Here is a 17,438-nt window from a genome sequence, read left to right as displayed (position 1 = left end):
TTTGCACCTACAAATCATTGTTGGAGTGTGTCCAAAGATAATCTTTGTTTTCAGGATTGTGTTAGGTGTTCTTGTTAAGATAACGGAGTATGTTTCTCAAGGTCTTGGGGTGATTACAAAATGACAAAAGTAGGGGGGCGTTAATTAAGGTTTGTCGTTTGAGCTTGAGGCTGAGGGTTGCCATGTGACTAGTACTCCCACAATGCCACTCGAGCAACAAAGATTATAAAGCTGTAGTAAATAGTAATTATAAAGGTACAAGCAATATTATAGATCTTATTATAAAAGTACAAGCAATTCCTACACAAACTCTGTCAAAAATTTCTTAAAGTTAACTTAGTCATCAAAGAGGTTTGCGTCAACCAACATCTAAACACGCCTTTTTATAGATCCGACTAGCGATTCAATAGAAGAAGTTACTCGAAGAAAGATATTGTTAGTCATCCACCATAAAAAATTGAGACTACAAGTAAAAAATTTCAATCCTTAACGGTTATTTTTTTTAAATATTGGTATTATCTCATTTCTTTTAATAAAATATTTATATTTTATCTTATTAATATGATATTAATCATTTCTATTTTTTTCGCATTTTTTAAACTAAATGTGTTGCCTTGAATGATTGATACGCGCTAATAGAACGTTTTTTTTTTTTTTAATTTTTATAATTAGATAAAAAAAAATTATTGAAAAAGGTTAGGATTTCATCAAATGGATGAATATTTATTAACCTTATTGGTAAAAAAGAAAGCTAAAAATTGGTAATATCTAAAATTAACCAACACATTGATATTAAATTCAATTTCCATCCAAAAATGGAAGGATATATTTCAAACAAAATAATATTTAATACATGGAATATGCCCTAATTATAATTTTACCCTTTTTCTTCTAATAAATACATTAATAAAATAAATTGTCCTAATAAACATAATTTTTTATTAATTTTTTTCTTGATATGTGTTATGAAATAATAAGAAAGTAAAATAAAAATACGTAAATTTAAGTTGAAAAATCCTAAATAATAATAAAATCATAAAAAAAGAACCACCTTATTAAAAGGGAAAAAGGTTATGAAATACTATATATTAAAAAAATTTATAATTTAGTTTCATCACGTATATCACATCACGAGTTTTTGAATTTGTTAAATACTGACAACCTGAAAATACATAGAGAAGGATATATCTATTTTTTTTTATATTATAATTAAGAAATTATTTCAGCTCTTTTTCCCAACTCTTCATGTTTTTACCTTTTTTTTCTCTTCAAATTCTTAAATATTGAAAATGGGAAGACAAGAGGAAGACTCATTAGCCCAAACCAGTCGACACATCGGACGGTCTCCAGCGGTCCAGCCTGTCTCACGGGGGAGTCACACTTAATGACGTGGCGAGTGGTTATTGGTGGGCCCAGTGAAAAGAAGTGTGGCGGCGAACACACAAGAAGTTTACACCGAGTAACACGTGGTGTTGTAATAAGCGACTGTTACAAGTCCAGCTTCTAAAAAACAGCCCCTCTTCATACACTCTCTCTCCCTGCACTTTCTCTCTCTTGTCCTTCTCTGTACTCTCTACAGGCGCAGCTTTTTCTATTTCTCACTCACCATGTCTGGGAAGAAAAGGAGAAGATTGAAAGAGTAAGTGAGATGAGTTGCCTTCAGTGCAAAGCAATTGGTGTGATTTTTTTAATGGGATTTTTTTTGAATTCTTGATGTTAGGGTTTGAAGAAATGTTCTAGGGTTCTTGATATCTCATCAATTTAGGGTTTATGATGAAGAATCTAAGTGTTTTGTGGTTCCCATTGAGTTCAATTATTTGGAAATGGGGTCAAGATTCAATTTTTTGGTATGTGGCTGGAATGGGGGCCAGTCCTTGAGCATGTGTGGATCAATCAATTCTTTTGTTGTTAGATATTATGCAGATGATTTATTTTGGATGGACCATGAATATTGAGTTTTCAATTATGTGGATAGTGTTGGGTTGAATTTATGTATTTTTGTTAAAGAGAATTTAGGGTATTGGGGTTCCTGTTGGAGGTTTTATTGGGGTTTTGTGTTCAATCTAAAGCAAACATTCTTAGGCATTTAGGTTTTGATTGTTGGTAATTAGATTAGTTGCTGGTGGATTATTGCTGTTTGTGCTCATATTCTTTTTATTGGTTCTTTTTAAAGGAATGGCCTTTTATATAGCTAGAGATGAGGAACTGATGCTTTGTTCTCAAGTCCAAACAGAGCTACTCTTGGTGTTCATTTATATAGTTCAGGGATACGTGAGAAGATTTGTACAATTGGTTCTAACAACCTAATTTAACCTAACGATTCTAACAACTAATCTATAGGTCATGAGTGGCATAACTACATTTTAACTATTTAACCACTAAGCTAGTTATCATCCCACAGAATGGTGGACCTTTTTTTTTTTTTTTTCCATTTCATACTACTATTTTTTTTTTAATGTGTATTATTTGTTATTTTGTTCATTTTCTGAAGGGAAAAAATAACAAGTAATGCTCTTGTGTTGCTTATGTGAACTTTAAGGGATATGAAGTCTCTGATTGCATCAATGACACTAACATAGGTGTTGATGGTGGTGAATGGTGGTATGTGAAATCAGGAAGCAGATAATTAGTAAGTGTGCACAAGCTGAACAAGATAATATTTGCAATATGTTTGGGATTGAGCAGGTGATACAAGATCCTGATGTTTTAAGTCCTGATTGAGGTGGTGGGATTCGTGGTTTTCCATAATTGGGAAATAATTTAAGTGAAAAGCTTTGGAATAACAGTCTTGGAATAATGGCCAACCGTCTTTCCTTCATTTCCAATTTACAATCAGATCCCAGTTGGCAAGAGACCTCTGTACTTCTAGTTCAGGAAATGATATGATTTCTGACTGCTTGATTCCAGTGGATATGGCTTGGCATTGTTTTTAAAATTGATGGGATAATCATGTGCACAATACAAATAGCTTAAAACTTGCAACCCTATCAATTTTGAAACCAACCCTATTATTTGTTCAAATGAATAAATGACTAAGCTACTAATCATCTGTGTTGTAGGTTGAGTTGTTATCTAGTTTTCCATAACATCATGCACAACCATTAACAAAAGTTTAGAATTTTCAGTAGCTAGTAGAGATAATTTTTAAAACTTGACTTTGTTGTGTAAAGTGTAAACCCTTGTAACCCTATAACATGGGCTGAACTGAGGTGTTATGTGCATGCAATTGAATCATCTCTTCTAATTTTGTAAAGTTTCTTACTTACCTTTAACATTTTCTTTAACTAAGTTTGAGTACTCCAAGACATATATACTAGGGTTTGTCTCCTTTTTCTGGCAATTATGTGCATACTCATTGGCTTCTTTTTTCATTTTTTATTTAAAAAAAGGGACTCCTTGGCACATGATCCATGATTCAGTCAAGGTACATAGAATCTTGCATTTGGTGTGGATCTTTTAAGAAGTCCTCCATGTTTTTTAGCTTTTGGTTTGGATCCATAGATTCTAAAATGGTCCGTTACTGACATGCTAAGCTCTCTGCTACTGTTTGGAGCAGTTTAGAGTGTTTACTGGGTTTTCAAGGTTAGTCTTAAATCAGGCATTGTAGGGTTTGGTAGTTGGTTGTTGCATTATAGGGTTTGGTAGTTGGTGGTTGCATTATATGCTTATTAAAATGTTATCGTTCATTCTTGTACGCTTAAAACTGATGGAATTTAGTGCTTCATAGGTTAGCTGAAACAACCGCAGACAAGCAAGCAATTACAAATGCAGAGAAGGCAGTGACACTGGAGCTACAAAGTTGGTCTGATCTTCCGGCAGAACTTTTGGAACTGATTATGTCCTGTCTAACTCTAGAGGAGAATATTCGCGCATCTGCTGTTTGCAAGAGATGGTACTCAGTTGCAATTGCCACCCGGGTGGTAAACCAAACCCCATGGATTATGTTCTTTCCAAAGGTTGGTGACACGTATGAATTCTATGATCCATTACAGCGCGAGACCTACTGCATTGATTTACCAGAATTATGTGGCTCTAGGGTTTGTTCTACCATTGATGGATGGTTGTTACTATACAGACCTAGAACTCACCGTGTGTTCTTCTTTAATCCCTTTACTAGGGAGTCAATCAAACTGCCGAGATATGAGATGTCCTATCAGATAGTTTCTGTCTCTGCTGCCCCAACATCTGCCAGCTGCATAGTATTCACAATTAAGCATATCAGTCCCACTGTCGTTGCTATTAGCACTTGTCATGCTGGTGCTACCGAGTGGACTACTGTTAATCACCAAAATCGCCTGCCTTTTGTTAGTAGCATTTGGAATAAGTTGGTTTACTGCAATGGACTCTTTTATTGTCTTAGCCTCACTGGTTGGCTAGGGGTTTTTGATCCAGATGATCGTTCTTGGGATGTTCTTTCTATCCATCCACCCAAATGCCCTGAGAACTTTTTTACCAAAAATTGGTGGAAGGGCAAATTTATGTTAGAACACCAGGGGGAGCTCTTTGTTATTTACACATGTTCTACTGAAAACCCTATTGTATTTAAACTGGATCGAAACAAACTTGTATGGGAAGAGATGAAAACCCTTGATGGTATGACAATATTTGCAAGTTTCTTATCATCTCATGGAAGAAATGACCTCCCGGGAATAATGAGAAATAATGTCTTTTTCTCTAAAGTTCGTTTTTACGGAAAGCGTTGCATATCATACTCTCTCGATGACTGTAGATACTATCCACGTAAGCAGTATCATGACTGGGGAGAACAAGATCCCTTTGAGAGCATTTGGATTGTACCGCCACAAAACTTCTCAGCCTTCAGTTGAAGAACTGTACTGTCATAGGTGAGCCTGTTGGTGATATGCATTTATGAATTTTAGCATCTTTGTTATTTATTTTCCTCGTTATGTTTGTTCATAGTTACAGTTGATATAATGCTTAAAATGCTTTTCGTAAAAGTAGTTCCTTGTACTCGGCTTTGCAATGATGGTTAGGGAATTCCTATTATTGGGGTTTTTTTTCTCTCTCTCTTGCAAATAGTCCATCTGGTATAAAAAAAATTTCCGGACACTTCCAATTGTTTATGTTTTAAACCTTCTGTGCTTGTTTCTGTAATATGCTAATCACCAATCATGCTCAAGGTTGGTCTTCAATATCATGGTTTTACCTATACTATAATTGTAGTTAGTAACAACTTTCATGCTTCTGTTAATATGGGTAGTTTCTCTAATCGTTTTCCTATTAAAGTTGTTTGGACAGCCAATTTTCCTAAAACTTAAACTTGTTGGATCTGAGCCTACAATGTATATCATGCACTTCAACTCCCTCCCTCAAGTAACCTCCTTTTGGACTTACATATGGACTTAATTAAAATGGGAAATAAACATGTGGTGAGGTTTGAACACATGACCTCCCATCAAACAAGGCTTCGGTACCATGTTGGACAACTATTTTCCTAAAAGCTTAAACTTGTGGGATTTAGGCCCACCATGTATGCGCTCAACAAGAACTATTGCCAAATTAGGCTGATAGCATTGAGAACTGAGACCACAGGAAAGTTGGGTAGAAAACTTCCTTCAGAAATGCTGCCTTTCTCTTTTCTGAATCCCATTTTAAGAGGTGTAGTTTGGTTTTTGTGAACTTCAGCACCATAGCATGCACATTCCCAATCTAGTGCCAACATGTGTTAAAATGCATTTTATGTTTCAACATTTGGCTGGCATATTGTGCAATGGTAACATAGAGTAAAATATAGGTGGCTTCCTTTTCTCCAATTTGTATTCATGGAAACTCCTGGTACCTTTCAATGAAAATTGCGGATAATTGCTTGAAAATGGAAAGAATGACCCTGGAGAACAGCAAGTGAAGTGTTCTGGAGATCGTATAGTAATAGTACTTTACAGTTTTGAATCTTAAGCTTAAACATCTGCTATGGTTAGTTTGTTTTGTAGCTACCAGTGGGGATGGCTGGTTGTAAGGAGGAAGAATGCCCACCATTTTGCTATTCCTGGATAACTTTATGAAAGATAATGGTTGATGCATGGTCTTTATTGGTGAAGACCAAGAGGGGCTCACTATGGATTATATATGGGCTATGGATTGCAGTTCATTCCCACATCTACTTATCAAAACAAGAGAAGAAAGAGGGAAAATAGAGAGCAAACATAACAGAAGAGAGAGAGAGAATGAGAGGGTCCCACCCTAATTTGGGTTGCTCCTTACACTCCATCACTAGGGCTGCTTCATTATGTTGCACCTTTTATGTGCAGTTGTAAGTACTTTCCGTACAGCATAACACTTGTACAATACGTTGTAATAATCCCTAACTTGTACAATACGTTGTAATACTCCCTATCCAGCTGTAGGCCAGCTCTTTATTTTCTTGGAAACCAATACTTTACTAAAGAAAATATCAAAGTTCAAAATAAGCTTGATGGATGAGGTATTCTTCAATCTCCTGAAGTATGAATATAGTCTCTTGTGAGAACTTCTCTGCCTGTCCCCTCATCGACTATTCCAAGCATCCGCATAAGATCTCTAATCTCCAGCATAAGGTAATTATAACATCCTACCAGCTATATTTCATTTAATAGATAACTGTGGCTGAATTTCAACCTCTAGGCCCCCTTCCATTAACTTGCCATTCTCATCCTTGGGACTTTGACATGCTTTGCTCCATATATCCTTGTCTCATCCAGTGGTTGGTTCTATATTTTAGCAAGTGGCTAGTAGGTACAGGCAACCTCTGTTATGCATAGGTTAGGTATGTTTATTTTCGTCTCTGAATAGGAGGGTATCAATTGACGTTCCTAGCTCCCTTCCAAACCTGGATGCCTTTATGTAAATTATTTTTTTTAGCTGATCATAATAATTGTATGGAAATAACTTTTCAAGTGAAATTTAAGACTATAGGTAGTAATGCAGAAAGTATTTTTAGTATCGAGTTGAAATATAGACCCAAAAGGGTAGTAACTTGAAATGGATTGACTACCGGAAGACAGTTCTCAAAAGACAAGCTTTTAATTACACAAAGGCATCATTAGGATGGAATCTAATAGCATAGATCCAATGTAGTCTTTAGGTTTGCTTTCTCGAAGATAAATTCATTGGTCCTATGGGTTTCCATGTAAATATACTTGGTAATGATATGGAAAGTCAGTTTGCATATGCTAGCTTGTTTGTGGCCTTAGCGGTTTTGTGCTTTGTGCCGACCTGAAAAGCTCCATAATGGAAATGCAGCTGCCTATTTTTCATTCAAATAGAGGACTGTTGGTCAAAAAAGGAAGGTAAATTTTGGGATCATTTACATTAGGCTTTTGTTAAACACACCAGCCTTTCCTCTCTGTACATGCACCCTATTTTTAAAATAAAAAGGAAAAGGTGGGTGTATTTAATTAACATCACCCTTTACCTTAACCCTGAGGGGTAGCTCAGTTGGTCCGGTCTTGGGTTTGCTCCCCAATGGTCACCAGTTCGAGTCCCCTCAGGGCCACTGGAGGTTTACCCAGTCGTTAACTTCAGGGCCCTGTGGAATTAGTCAAGGTGCGCGTAAGCTGGCCCGGACATCCACGGTTATAAAAAAAAACATCACCCTTTACCTTAATTTTTTCATTCTGAAACCAATTCAACAGCAGCTGGTTGTTGGTGACTCTTAGAATCTGATGCAGACCGCTATAGGAGGTTCTAGGTTCAAGCCTTTTGATCCCCCCCACAACCCAACCCAAAAATACTTCAGTTGAGGAATCTGTTTTGAGGGGACAAGGGCATAATCACGAGTGTGGGGGACATGAACCATAGGGAAAACATCCTCAACATTCATGATGTGATTTATAGAGAATATATATCATTATCCCTTCTTTTCTACATCACATGGGGATGTTAATTGCCCTTGTGTGGGATTTTGTGACCTTTGTCTAATTTTTTCTTTTGGGTTGATGGAGTCTGAGTTCAATCCAATTTTTGTTTAACATTTTACTAGTATGTATGTAAGATAAATGAGCGGAAAAATTTGGAAAATACAGGATCAGGAAATAATGCATTTGCAAAAAGTAGTTAGATGGATTGCTCGTGTAAATCAAAGGTCAACAATTGCACCAAAAAGAAGTGGTATATAACTCAGATGATGGAGCTGGAAGGATGAGAAAACATTGTATTGAGGCTGCAAAAAATGATTAGGTGGTTTTTTATCTTGATAATAGCTCTATAGCTGAATTGATCAGTCATAATTGGTCAAAGCTCTGGTAGGAAGCCACTCCCTTAGATGAGGCTCTAGATTGGGGAGAGAAGTGAAAGAGAAGGGTCATGCAGCTGAGCCCTGGTAGTTGAGACAATGTTTCACAGACCTAAGTTCTCTTATTACTGAGGAAGAGGGATCCTTATATAAACCTTTGGAATTTGCTCATAGGATTCTGCGGTGTAGTGGTGTATTGTTAGGTATACAGTTGTCAAAATCAGTGAAAATTTTGCCGAACTTGGCAAGACTTGGAAGGACTGCTCTATTCACCTAGCAATTTTAATATTCTGCTTTATTTATCTATCTCCGGCAGATAAACATTTACCTGATAATGATTTCTTATTGTTGAAATCAGTATTAGAGCCCTTTGGTCCGGCAGGATCATCATCATGCGTTTTATCTTGTACCATGATCATTTTTGCCTAAGCAGAGATTTTGCTCAGGTTCCTTCCTCTGAAGTGCAGGTTGAAGTGGCCTATTATTGCGTTTTGGCGCAGCAGTATTTTGGATTGAAAGTTTTTTGGAAGCTTAATAATGTAACAACAACAAAGATGGGAAGGTCCTTTACTCACCTTGGAAGGAACAAAGGAATCGACAGAACCTTTTTTGGGTACAGCTTTTGAAGTTTCTAGAAATTTGCAGGGCCTTTGAAAACAACATTCTGTCAAGAGTAGCTGCACTGCCGCTAAATTTTTTGTTTTAATGCTATGATCGTGTTTTTGGATCAGACCTGTTTAGTTATTTACCTTGCCCTTTTTCTATAAAGTTCAGAAACCATAGTTTTCATTTCTGTCAACCTGAAGACTTGGATGTTGTTTTATAAGAAATCTTCATCAGATGATTTAGAGTCGAAGGGTGCTCAAGGCTGTCTTCTTGTTTTTTAATAATCTTCTTGAGATGATTGTCAGTCAAAAGGGTGTTGAACGCTGCGAGTGTACTTAGTCTAGATTTATGAAATTTGCCCTTTTCTAACAAATGTGTTGTGAGTGCTTTAATTGGGAACCCTATTCAAGTTTGTTTGGTTGGATGGATATAACATATGGTAGGATAAGAGACGAGTTAATATATTTTTATCTCATTTATATTGATGGGTGATGACATCGAATAAATTATTCCATTATGTATCATATCCCTTTTTTAACATCCCTTATGAGATATGAGATCCCAGATATCCTAAATCATAAATCTACATTTCTTATCATTTATTTTTATGTTTAATTTCAAATTTTTATAAATTACTTTCTTTATAAAAAAAATAATTTTGATTAAAAAATTGAAGTAAAAAAAACTAAGGAAGTATGTATAAAATACAGAAAATATCATTTAATATATACAAGTTGTTTTATATATTGAATAATGTAATATAATATTTTTATTTATGAATTTTAAATATTATAATTATGAGTATTGTTAATAAATGAATAAATCAATAAATATTGACTAAATTATAAATTTTATTATGATTTTCAAATAATATAAGTTTTTTTTCAAAACAAGTATAAGACATTGGAATATTATAAAATTTTCATTTCATTTTTTATTCTTTTTCATTCTAATTTTATTTTTTTTATAAACCAAATATGCATGTTATGACATATCAAATTGGATATAATATTTTACTAGATATAATATAAAAAAAAATATTATACCCCATTAAAAATTATATTCTACATATGCACTATGGAATATAATAAATTATAATCTACATGCACTATGGAATATAATATTTTATAATTTACATATCCGGTTCCTAGCCCATTAAATATTTACTTAAAAGGTTATAATCCCAATCTGTTATCAGGTATCTCTTATTTTAGTAGGTTTTTCAAATGCTCTGATTAACAATTTGAATCAAGTCCAAAGAGTTATGGATCTGGAGCTGGAAAAAATTGCAGGTATTTTATCAGACAGCACACTAATTGCAATGAATTTTGATTAATATAATATTCATATCCAGTGCGTGGGAATGGGATCGGATAAATTCGGATGGTCAAGAAGTTATCAGTTCACAATCCCTTGACGTTGATGTTATTTGCATCATAGAGAACCATTAATTTGTGAAAAAATTCCTATGAGATTTTCGTATTTAGGCTTACTTAACTTCTCGTCCAAACCCCGATTTTTCACACAGAGACTAGTTGTGGCAGGGCTTTTGGCGCTTAAATGCCTCCTTTGTGATGGTAACCCATGCTGCACCATGGGCAGTTACATAATGCACACTGCACAAGCAGCACAAGCCGAGCTCAGTGGCAAGAGCAATAACATGCTTCAGGAGGTTTCTTCATCTTGTTACCACCAACCATTGATACAATGGGCGAAGCATGAAAACTTCCAACACTTCCATCACAACAAGCTGTGGCTATTTGGTGAAACCATTAAATATCAGTGTCAACCAAATTATGGTAATTTAAGTGATGCAGGAACCATATCCCTTTCCCTTGCTACAATTGCATTCAGACAAGGCGACTGACTCAATATGGATTATACCATCTGCGGCCATAGCCTCTGTCACCACTATGCCTTCCCCCACTAGAGCTGCCGCCTCCACTCCTGTCACTCCTCGGCTGTGATGGAGGGGTGTATGGCTGCATTCCAGGCTGCTGCCTACAGTGAGTGAGAAAAGTCAAATCAATTTGGGCTGCAGAATCAAGCATGCTCCAGAACTATGATAAGCTTTGGAAACTAACAAGGTGCAGCAAACAAGTACCAAGACAAGGTGATCAGGTTTGTACAATTACTATATGCACCTAAACATTCTAAGCTCTGGCAGTTCTAAATTTCAGTTTTGGTAGGTTCTCATAGGGAACAATAAAATTTCATTGGCAGACTTATTTTGTATGAAGAGTCGTAATCTCTTGATGGCTCAAAATCAAAAATTGAAATTCAAAACCCTGTTCCAGTATCCCCTTTAGATAGGATACCTATGGTGCACATGCACAGGTGCAAATTGATTGTTTAAATGATGTGCAAGTTGGTTCTTATTTCAACTGCTGCAAGTAAACAAAGCATTCCAGTGTGGAGAAAGATGGTTGCTGGATAAGCAAGTGCTAATAGAGAATTAATACCATGAAACCAAGTAAAAGACAAAAGCCTGAAGGAAACATGCATGCAACTTCTCAACATATATGGTAGTAACAACATGAGGTAACATGTTCCACAAGTAACCAGCAAAATCAAAAGCTTATACTTACAGGACATATCCAATCCTTCCATCAGGCAAAAGCATTGGCATCATGGCTGTGCCAGCAGAAGTCAGTCCCCTACCATAGGTCAGTGGCTGCAAGATGTTGGCATCTATATCAGGAAAATACCAATCACACAAAACCACAAGCATCACTAACAAATTACCACATTATCAGGTAGAACCTCCCAGCAAATTGTTACAAACTAGTCCTTTTAAAGTATATGCCTCAATGGAATGCACACAACTCAAGCATTCATTTCATCATGAAATATATTAACAAGTTCTCAGAGAAGCAACAAGTTCAAGTTATGGTTTAGATTTCAAAGAAGTCCCAATGTGTAGATGGCCCTTAACAGCAAAATACAGAAGTGAGAACAGGAACAGCAGGAATGCAAAAACCCTCACCCTCAAAAGGTTTCAAAGGTGTCCAGCATAGAGGAGTCAGTACACAATTTTAATATACATGCAAATGCATACACGATTAAAATATTAATAACAAAACTGCAATTTTATTTCTAGATTTGAATATTTCAATGGCAAATTGTTTTTTAATTTCCTTAAAATTTGTTAGGGTACTTTTTGAATTAGAATCTTTCACACACACATACACACACACAAGGTAGTCTAACTCTTTTGAGCTTGCATCAAGAGGGAACTGCAATTCTGTCAACAGTAATTTCTCTGAACCCACAACTAGGGACCACAATATCATGGTTCCAGAGAAAGAGCATCACCCAATATAGAAGGTCCTGAAACTAGGAACCCCCTCCTTGCTCTCTTTCATTCTGTCTTAGGATGGATAAATTTACACTACGAATAGTACTTATTTTTTCTTAGAGTTAGCCCCAACAGCAATAGGAAGAAATTGAGCATTTCTGTAAACAAGTCCAACAAAGGTAACACCAACAAACAACAAACAACAAACAATCCCCCATCATCATCAAAACAAAAAAGTGAGAAAAAAGGAACAGAAAATCACAGAAAGATAAAAATCAACTTACTTGTCCAAAGCCTGCAGCACCATATCCTGTACCTGGAGCACCACCAAGCAAACCATAACCAACCCAAGGAGGGTAGCTTGGAAGTAAGGCTGACTTCTGTGAATTTGATCCACCAGAAAACTTCTTATTATCTGCCTGTGGTTTCGCAAGAGAACACCCTAAAATGTGACCTACCAATGAAGAAAAAAAAAAGGGCCAACCAAAATCATCCACAGTGCCGCTTCATCATAAGAAGTAATATTAATAGTGACAAATGCAAAGTATAAAGAACCACTATTACCATCAATTTCGTATTTTTCAGTGTTCTTTAGTGCCTTCATGGCACTGGACCTTTCAGCAAAGTGAACAAAACCAAATCTGCAGTTTTCCTGTCCAGCCTTTGCAGGAGGAATAACTACTTTTGTGATCTTTCCATGTTGTCCAAACAACTCCCTTAACTGATCTTGAGTCATGTACTTTGGTAAATTCTTGATGTATACTGCCTTTACCTGTGAGGGACAACTCGAAGTCATGATTTAACAACATTCCACAGAACAAGTGACCATCAACTTATTTCATGTAATAGCAATGCTGGCTACGTGCAAAAGTTCGCTCATGGAAAATTTCACAATGGTTCTGAATGAGAGATTAGTGATGACATTAGAAAATAAATAAATACATAAACAAAGTTTAGAGAACAATTTGATCATTCCTATTCCAAAGTAAGCAGAATGATTAAATGGCAGCAGCCATCCAGATTCCATTACCATTTCCCAGTCTATAAGGATAGATTACTCCTTTCTTTCATGCATGTACAGCTGCTACCATTGAGAAAATTAAATACAAGCACAAATACAAGATGACTGATAATACAAAACAAGACAACCTCCAGCCACCAGTAACAAATGAATTGCAGTATATTAGGCACAGACAGTGGTGTAAGCATTTGACACAGAAGTGACTTTTGATGCAGAAAAATGATAAGGCAAGATTAGGAGGATCCTCCAAGTAGGTTATTTTAGAATTATTATTGTGTCAAATGATTTTGAAGCATGCACCATATTGTTTCATTCAAAGAGAGCCACATAAATGCAAGTACAGAATAGAAGACCTGTGAAGCAGCAGAAGACTCCACGTTTTTAGGGTCAGCCCAACTCACGGTTGAAGCATTATTGTCAAGCTTAAATTTAGGATTTGACATCTTTTTTCTTGAGTATTCTGCACATGCATGATTATAATATTCGATGAAAGCAAATCCACGGTTCCGGCTGGAGTTCTGTGGGTCCTGTAATAGTTAAGGAGATTCAAATAATCGAGTCGATCAAGCACCAACGGAAACCAGCTTGGAAGTGCAAAATGCAACATAACAATAATATGGAATGTAATTAAAAAACACAAACCTTCCAAAGCTCCACCAAATTAACTCCAGGTCCAATCTCTGTTACAACCTTCTTCATATCTTCCTCTCCCCAGTTTCTGGGGACATTACTAATGAACAATCGATGCTTTACTTGAGATGCTGAACACTTTATCTTTCTTCCCTGAAAAAATAGAAAAGGAACTTATATAAGTCACATTATTGATGAACAAGTGAGCGTCTAATGAATAACTTAAGATGTTGAATTACCTTTATTTCGGCATTATTCAGCTCCTCCATTGCCTTAGAAGCCAATTCCTTGGTTCTGAATGTCACAAAAGCATAGCCCTTGGTTTCAGCAGAATCTTTTCCCTTTAAAATTCTCACCTGTTGTCCACAATTTAAATAAAATACAAAACACACAGAAGAAATTGATAAACAGCAGCATCTTACCTCTGTAACTTCTCCTACAGGTTCACAAAAGCCCCTCAAATCCTCTTCAGAAGTATTATTTGGAATGCCACCAAGGTAGACCTCTGACCCATGAGGAGGAAGTGCTAGTAGTTCTGCATGCCTTCTATTTTCATTGTCTACTTCTCCTTTGGCAGATTTTATCTCATCGTCACCATCTGGATCTTTTTGTGCGTCAGCAAAGTAGGTATCTTCCTCCTCTTCATCTTCTTCCACCTCTTCTTCTACTTCTTCCTCCTCCTCTTCCTCTATCTCTTCCACTTCTTCCTCTACTTCTTCAGACTCAACCTCTTCCTCCTTTGTATCCTCATTGTCTCCATCAAGGTCCACATGCTCTTCAGGTTCCGCAGGCTTTTCACATTCAATGGGGTTCTCAGATACATTTGGATTCTGTGCTGCAGCTGCAGCACTTGCTCTTGTCCTTGGCATTGTACGTATCTAATAAAGTAAGCTTGCAAGACAACTGTGAAGGAAGAAAGAAGCCAGAAGCATTTGCAGAAGAAAGAGAACAAATGGGGAAAGGTGGAAACAAAATGAAAGGCCAAAAGGAGTTGCAGAGTAAGATTCTCGATTGAATATGTGCCATGAATATGGCTCCAAGGAGTTCGCAATTGAATGTTTTTCGATAAAGGGATCATAACACAGTAGCAGCACTAATAGAGACAGGCAAGAGATAATTCCGAATGACAATCAAGAGGATGATGATGCTAAATGGGTACAGAAACAATGGTACAATTACAATGAAGCAATGAATGTCTCGATATTTAGACACCGAATGTTGCCCAAAAATAATGGGCAGTTTATTTGTTTAACTATTTATCTGGAACAATTCATAGAAAAAGAAAAAGGGACAAAGAAAAAGAAGAAACAAAAAAAACAAAGAATGAGAAATTGAACGACTTGCAGTAGAAATTATAAATAATGGACAGTTTATGTGTTTAACTATATATCTGGAACAATTCATAGAAACAGAAAAAGGGACAAAGAAAAAGACGAAACAAAAAAAAAAAACAAAGAATGAGAAATTGAACGACTTCAGTAGAAATTATAAGGAGATAATTCATATGCACTATGCAGGAAGATAACTGGAGGTGACATCAACATCAGAAAAAAAAAAAAATTTAAAAGTAGAAAGTGTCTCCAGTGATCAAATTGAGAAAATGCATCTGAATCTGATGTATTTCAGTTCCAATATACATGTACAAGCTAAGGTTCATGTGGCAACAAGCAATTTCAAACACATTTTCCATAGAAATTGCACAATACTAGAATTACTTAACAGACCCGTTATGTTAGTTCTCCAGGAACATGTATATAAACTGAAGTAGTAAGCAATTTGAGCCACAATTTCTACAGACAAAATGGCTCAATCCTGAGTGGTATACAAACAAATGCACATTAAACTGTTAAAGAAGAAAAATGACAACCAATAAGGAAGGATGAGAGAGTAGAAAACATTTTTCACACTGAAAAAGATTAGGACACCCGTTAATAAACCACGGGTTTAAATTGAATAACATAGCACAATCCCACAGATTCTCTTAGATTGCGAAAGAATGGGCCTGCTGATAGAGCTGGGTTCTTATTGGGTCGATATTAATGACATCTATTAGGAGACAACTCATCAAGCTACAACTGAATTAACCCTTTTTTTGTCAGGTTTATATTTCCTCATTTATTCTTGACAGTAGAAGAGGAAAGTTGAGATATGTCAACAAATGAAATTATGCAAACAGATTCGAATTTATAATGAGTGAAAAAAAAAGGGGGAAAACCGTGCCATTACAAACTCAGCTGCTTAGCAACAAATCATAGAAAAAAAAAGAAGAAGAAATGCAATCAAAATTGGATCAGAATAGTGAAGAGATAGAAATTATACCTGAGTAAAAAGAAAGCCTGGAGGAGAATGTCAGGACTGTCAAAACCCTAGTTTTGAATTCCTCACTTCAAAAGTTTGCTGTTTGCCCTAATTGCCAGCTGTCGCTCTTCCTCCACTGCTCTCCATGTAATATAGTAATCCTAATCGGTGCGGCGGCACCACCGCTTTCCTGTTACTAAGGTTATCTTTAATTTTGTTTTTTGTTGTTTTTTTAATGACGTCAGTTGCTTTCATCGAACACAGGTGTAGCGAAGAGATGCAGACTGAAATGAAAATCATTGAAAATGATATGTAAAGCAAATTTAGCGTTGACACATTATTTTTTGAAAAAAATAAAATAAAATTGACATTTATCTCTTTGCATCCCACACCTAGAAACATTCTTGATTATCATCCAATGACTAGAAACGTTTTTTTTTTAAAAACTTTTTTTCTTTTTATTATTCTCCATCTCAATAATTTTTAGGTGAATAACTTAAAAATAATAAATTTTAAGTCAATAACTTTAAAATAATTTAACTTAAAATTAAATTCCAAAATCCACTGAAATCATGTAAGGATTCCAGCCCAAAATGGGGTCACCTCCAATCCACCCTACCCCATTGCATGATTCTGGGTATCCATTATTCAATTTGAGAACATAATCCCAACTCAATTATAGTGCTTCATTTTAGGAGACTCTTGTAAAAACCAGTAAAATGGTTCTTGGTCCTGCAAACTTAGCACTAGCAAGCTCTTGTCAGCTCAGCCAATGAACCTTCATGGACTGCTAGAGGGTCATCCTCACTGGAAAATACTTTGGCAGAAGGGCGGCCTTGACAATGGAGGATGCTTGGGCACAAACGATAAGTGATTAAGGAATGTTAATAGTATTCTGGAGTATCAAATTTAAAAGTTGGGCAGGAATATTAGTAGTCTTCTGTATCATTTTGAACAAAAAGATCCAATGAAGTCTTCAACTTCCCCCAATTTGCCTATGGAATGATCATAGAATCGCTGAAAACATCCACATCCATTTCACTTTCTGGGACTACTAGTGATGTTTGGAAATAAAAATGCCCCAGGGAGAAACCTTTCAGTTGGGGAGTATGTTTTGGGATTCCATTCTTTAGGGATAAGTATGAAAAATGGATAGAAGAATGTGTTACTTAAAGCCCTCGATCTAAAAGATAAAAAACTTCTTTAGCTGCTTCCCTCACTATATATTATTAATAGAACAGGGCTTGAGCAAATTTCCTTTCCTTGTTCACCTACCTGCATCAAGGCTATAGGCCACACAGTTCCACGTACAAACTCTCCTGTAAAAAGATGAGTCTTCAATAAAATGGAGCAGA

At 36.0% G+C, this 17,438-nt stretch overlaps 2 protein-coding genes across 10 annotated transcripts; one reads left to right on the top strand and one right to left on the bottom strand.

Moving 5' to 3' along the window:
• The first annotated feature begins 1,502 nt into the window (after positions 1–1,502).
• LOC117920500 (F-box/kelch-repeat protein At1g57790-like) lies at positions 1,503–9,209 on the top strand. 6 transcript variants are annotated; one of them, XM_034838074.1, is made up of 3 exons: positions 1,503–1,639; positions 3,728–4,844; positions 8,698–9,209. In XM_034838074.1, exons 1-2 carry the CDS (start codon positions 1,608–1,610, stop codon positions 4,824–4,826), a joined length of 1,131 nt encoding a protein of 376 aa, XP_034693965.1. In that variant the 5' UTR covers positions 1,503–1,607; the 3' UTR covers positions 4,827–4,844; positions 8,698–9,209. The 6 variants fall into 6 exon arrangements, with proteins under 6 accessions (XP_034693965.1, XP_034693966.1, XP_034693961.1 ...); XM_034838075.1 differs by having other exon boundaries at positions 1,546–1,639; positions 3,718–4,844; XM_034838070.1 differs by lacking the exon at positions 1,503–1,639 and having other exon boundaries at positions 3,718–4,844; positions 8,677–9,209.
• A 981-nt stretch (positions 9,210–10,190) lies between these two features.
• Positions 10,191–16,359, bottom strand: LOC117921084 (heterogeneous nuclear ribonucleoprotein Q). 4 transcript variants are annotated; one of them, XM_034838878.1, is made up of 9 exons: positions 16,105–16,357; positions 14,208–15,045; positions 14,025–14,141; positions 13,798–13,938; positions 13,509–13,682; positions 12,699–12,906; positions 12,419–12,588; positions 11,425–11,510; positions 10,191–10,837 (listed from the first exon to the last, which is right to left on the bottom strand). In XM_034838878.1, the coding sequence occupies exons 2-9, from the start codon at positions 14,652–14,654 to the stop codon at positions 10,705–10,707; spliced, it is 1,476 nt and encodes a 491-aa protein (XP_034694769.1). In that variant the 5' UTR covers positions 14,655–15,045; positions 16,105–16,357; the 3' UTR covers positions 10,191–10,704. The 4 variants fall into 4 exon arrangements, with proteins under 4 accessions (XP_034694769.1, XP_034694766.1, XP_034694767.1 ...); XM_034838875.1 differs by having other exon boundaries at positions 14,025–15,045; positions 16,105–16,359; XM_034838876.1 differs by having other exon boundaries at positions 14,025–14,688; positions 16,105–16,359.
• Positions 16,360–17,438: the final 1,079 nt, after the last annotated feature.

The sequence above is a fragment of the Vitis riparia genome, chromosome 8, assembly GCF_004353265.1.
Source record: "Vitis riparia cultivar Riparia Gloire de Montpellier isolate 1030 chromosome 8, EGFV_Vit.rip_1.0, whole genome shotgun sequence".
In the NCBI taxonomy this organism is placed as follows: Eukaryota; Viridiplantae; Streptophyta; class Magnoliopsida; order Vitales; family Vitaceae; genus Vitis; species Vitis riparia.
The sequence above is the reverse complement of the archived record's forward strand: the minus strand, read 5'-3'. Positions and strand labels throughout refer to the sequence as shown.

Excerpts from the sequence above, each read along its gene's own strand:
- LOC117920500 (XM_034838074.1), top strand. The coding sequence starts at position 1,608 with ATGTCTGGGAAGAAAAGGAGAAGATTGAAAGA. Across the intron at positions 1,640-3,727 it reads AAAAGGAGAAGATTGAAAGA|GTTAGCTGAAACAACCGCAG; the intron begins GTAAGTGAGATG and ends AGTGCTTCATAG.
- LOC117921084 (XM_034838875.1), bottom strand. The coding sequence starts at position 14,654 with ATGCCAAGGACAAGAGCAAGTGCTGCAGCTGCAGCACAGAATCCAAAT. Across the intron at positions 13,683-13,797 it reads ATTTGGTGGAGCTTTGGAAG|GACCCACAGAACTCCAGCCG; the intron begins GTTTGTGTTTTT and ends TAACTATTACAG. Across the intron at positions 12,907-13,508 it reads AGTCTTCTGCTGCTTCACAG|GTAAAGGCAGTATACATCAA; the intron begins GTCTTCTATTCT and ends TGTCCCTCACAG.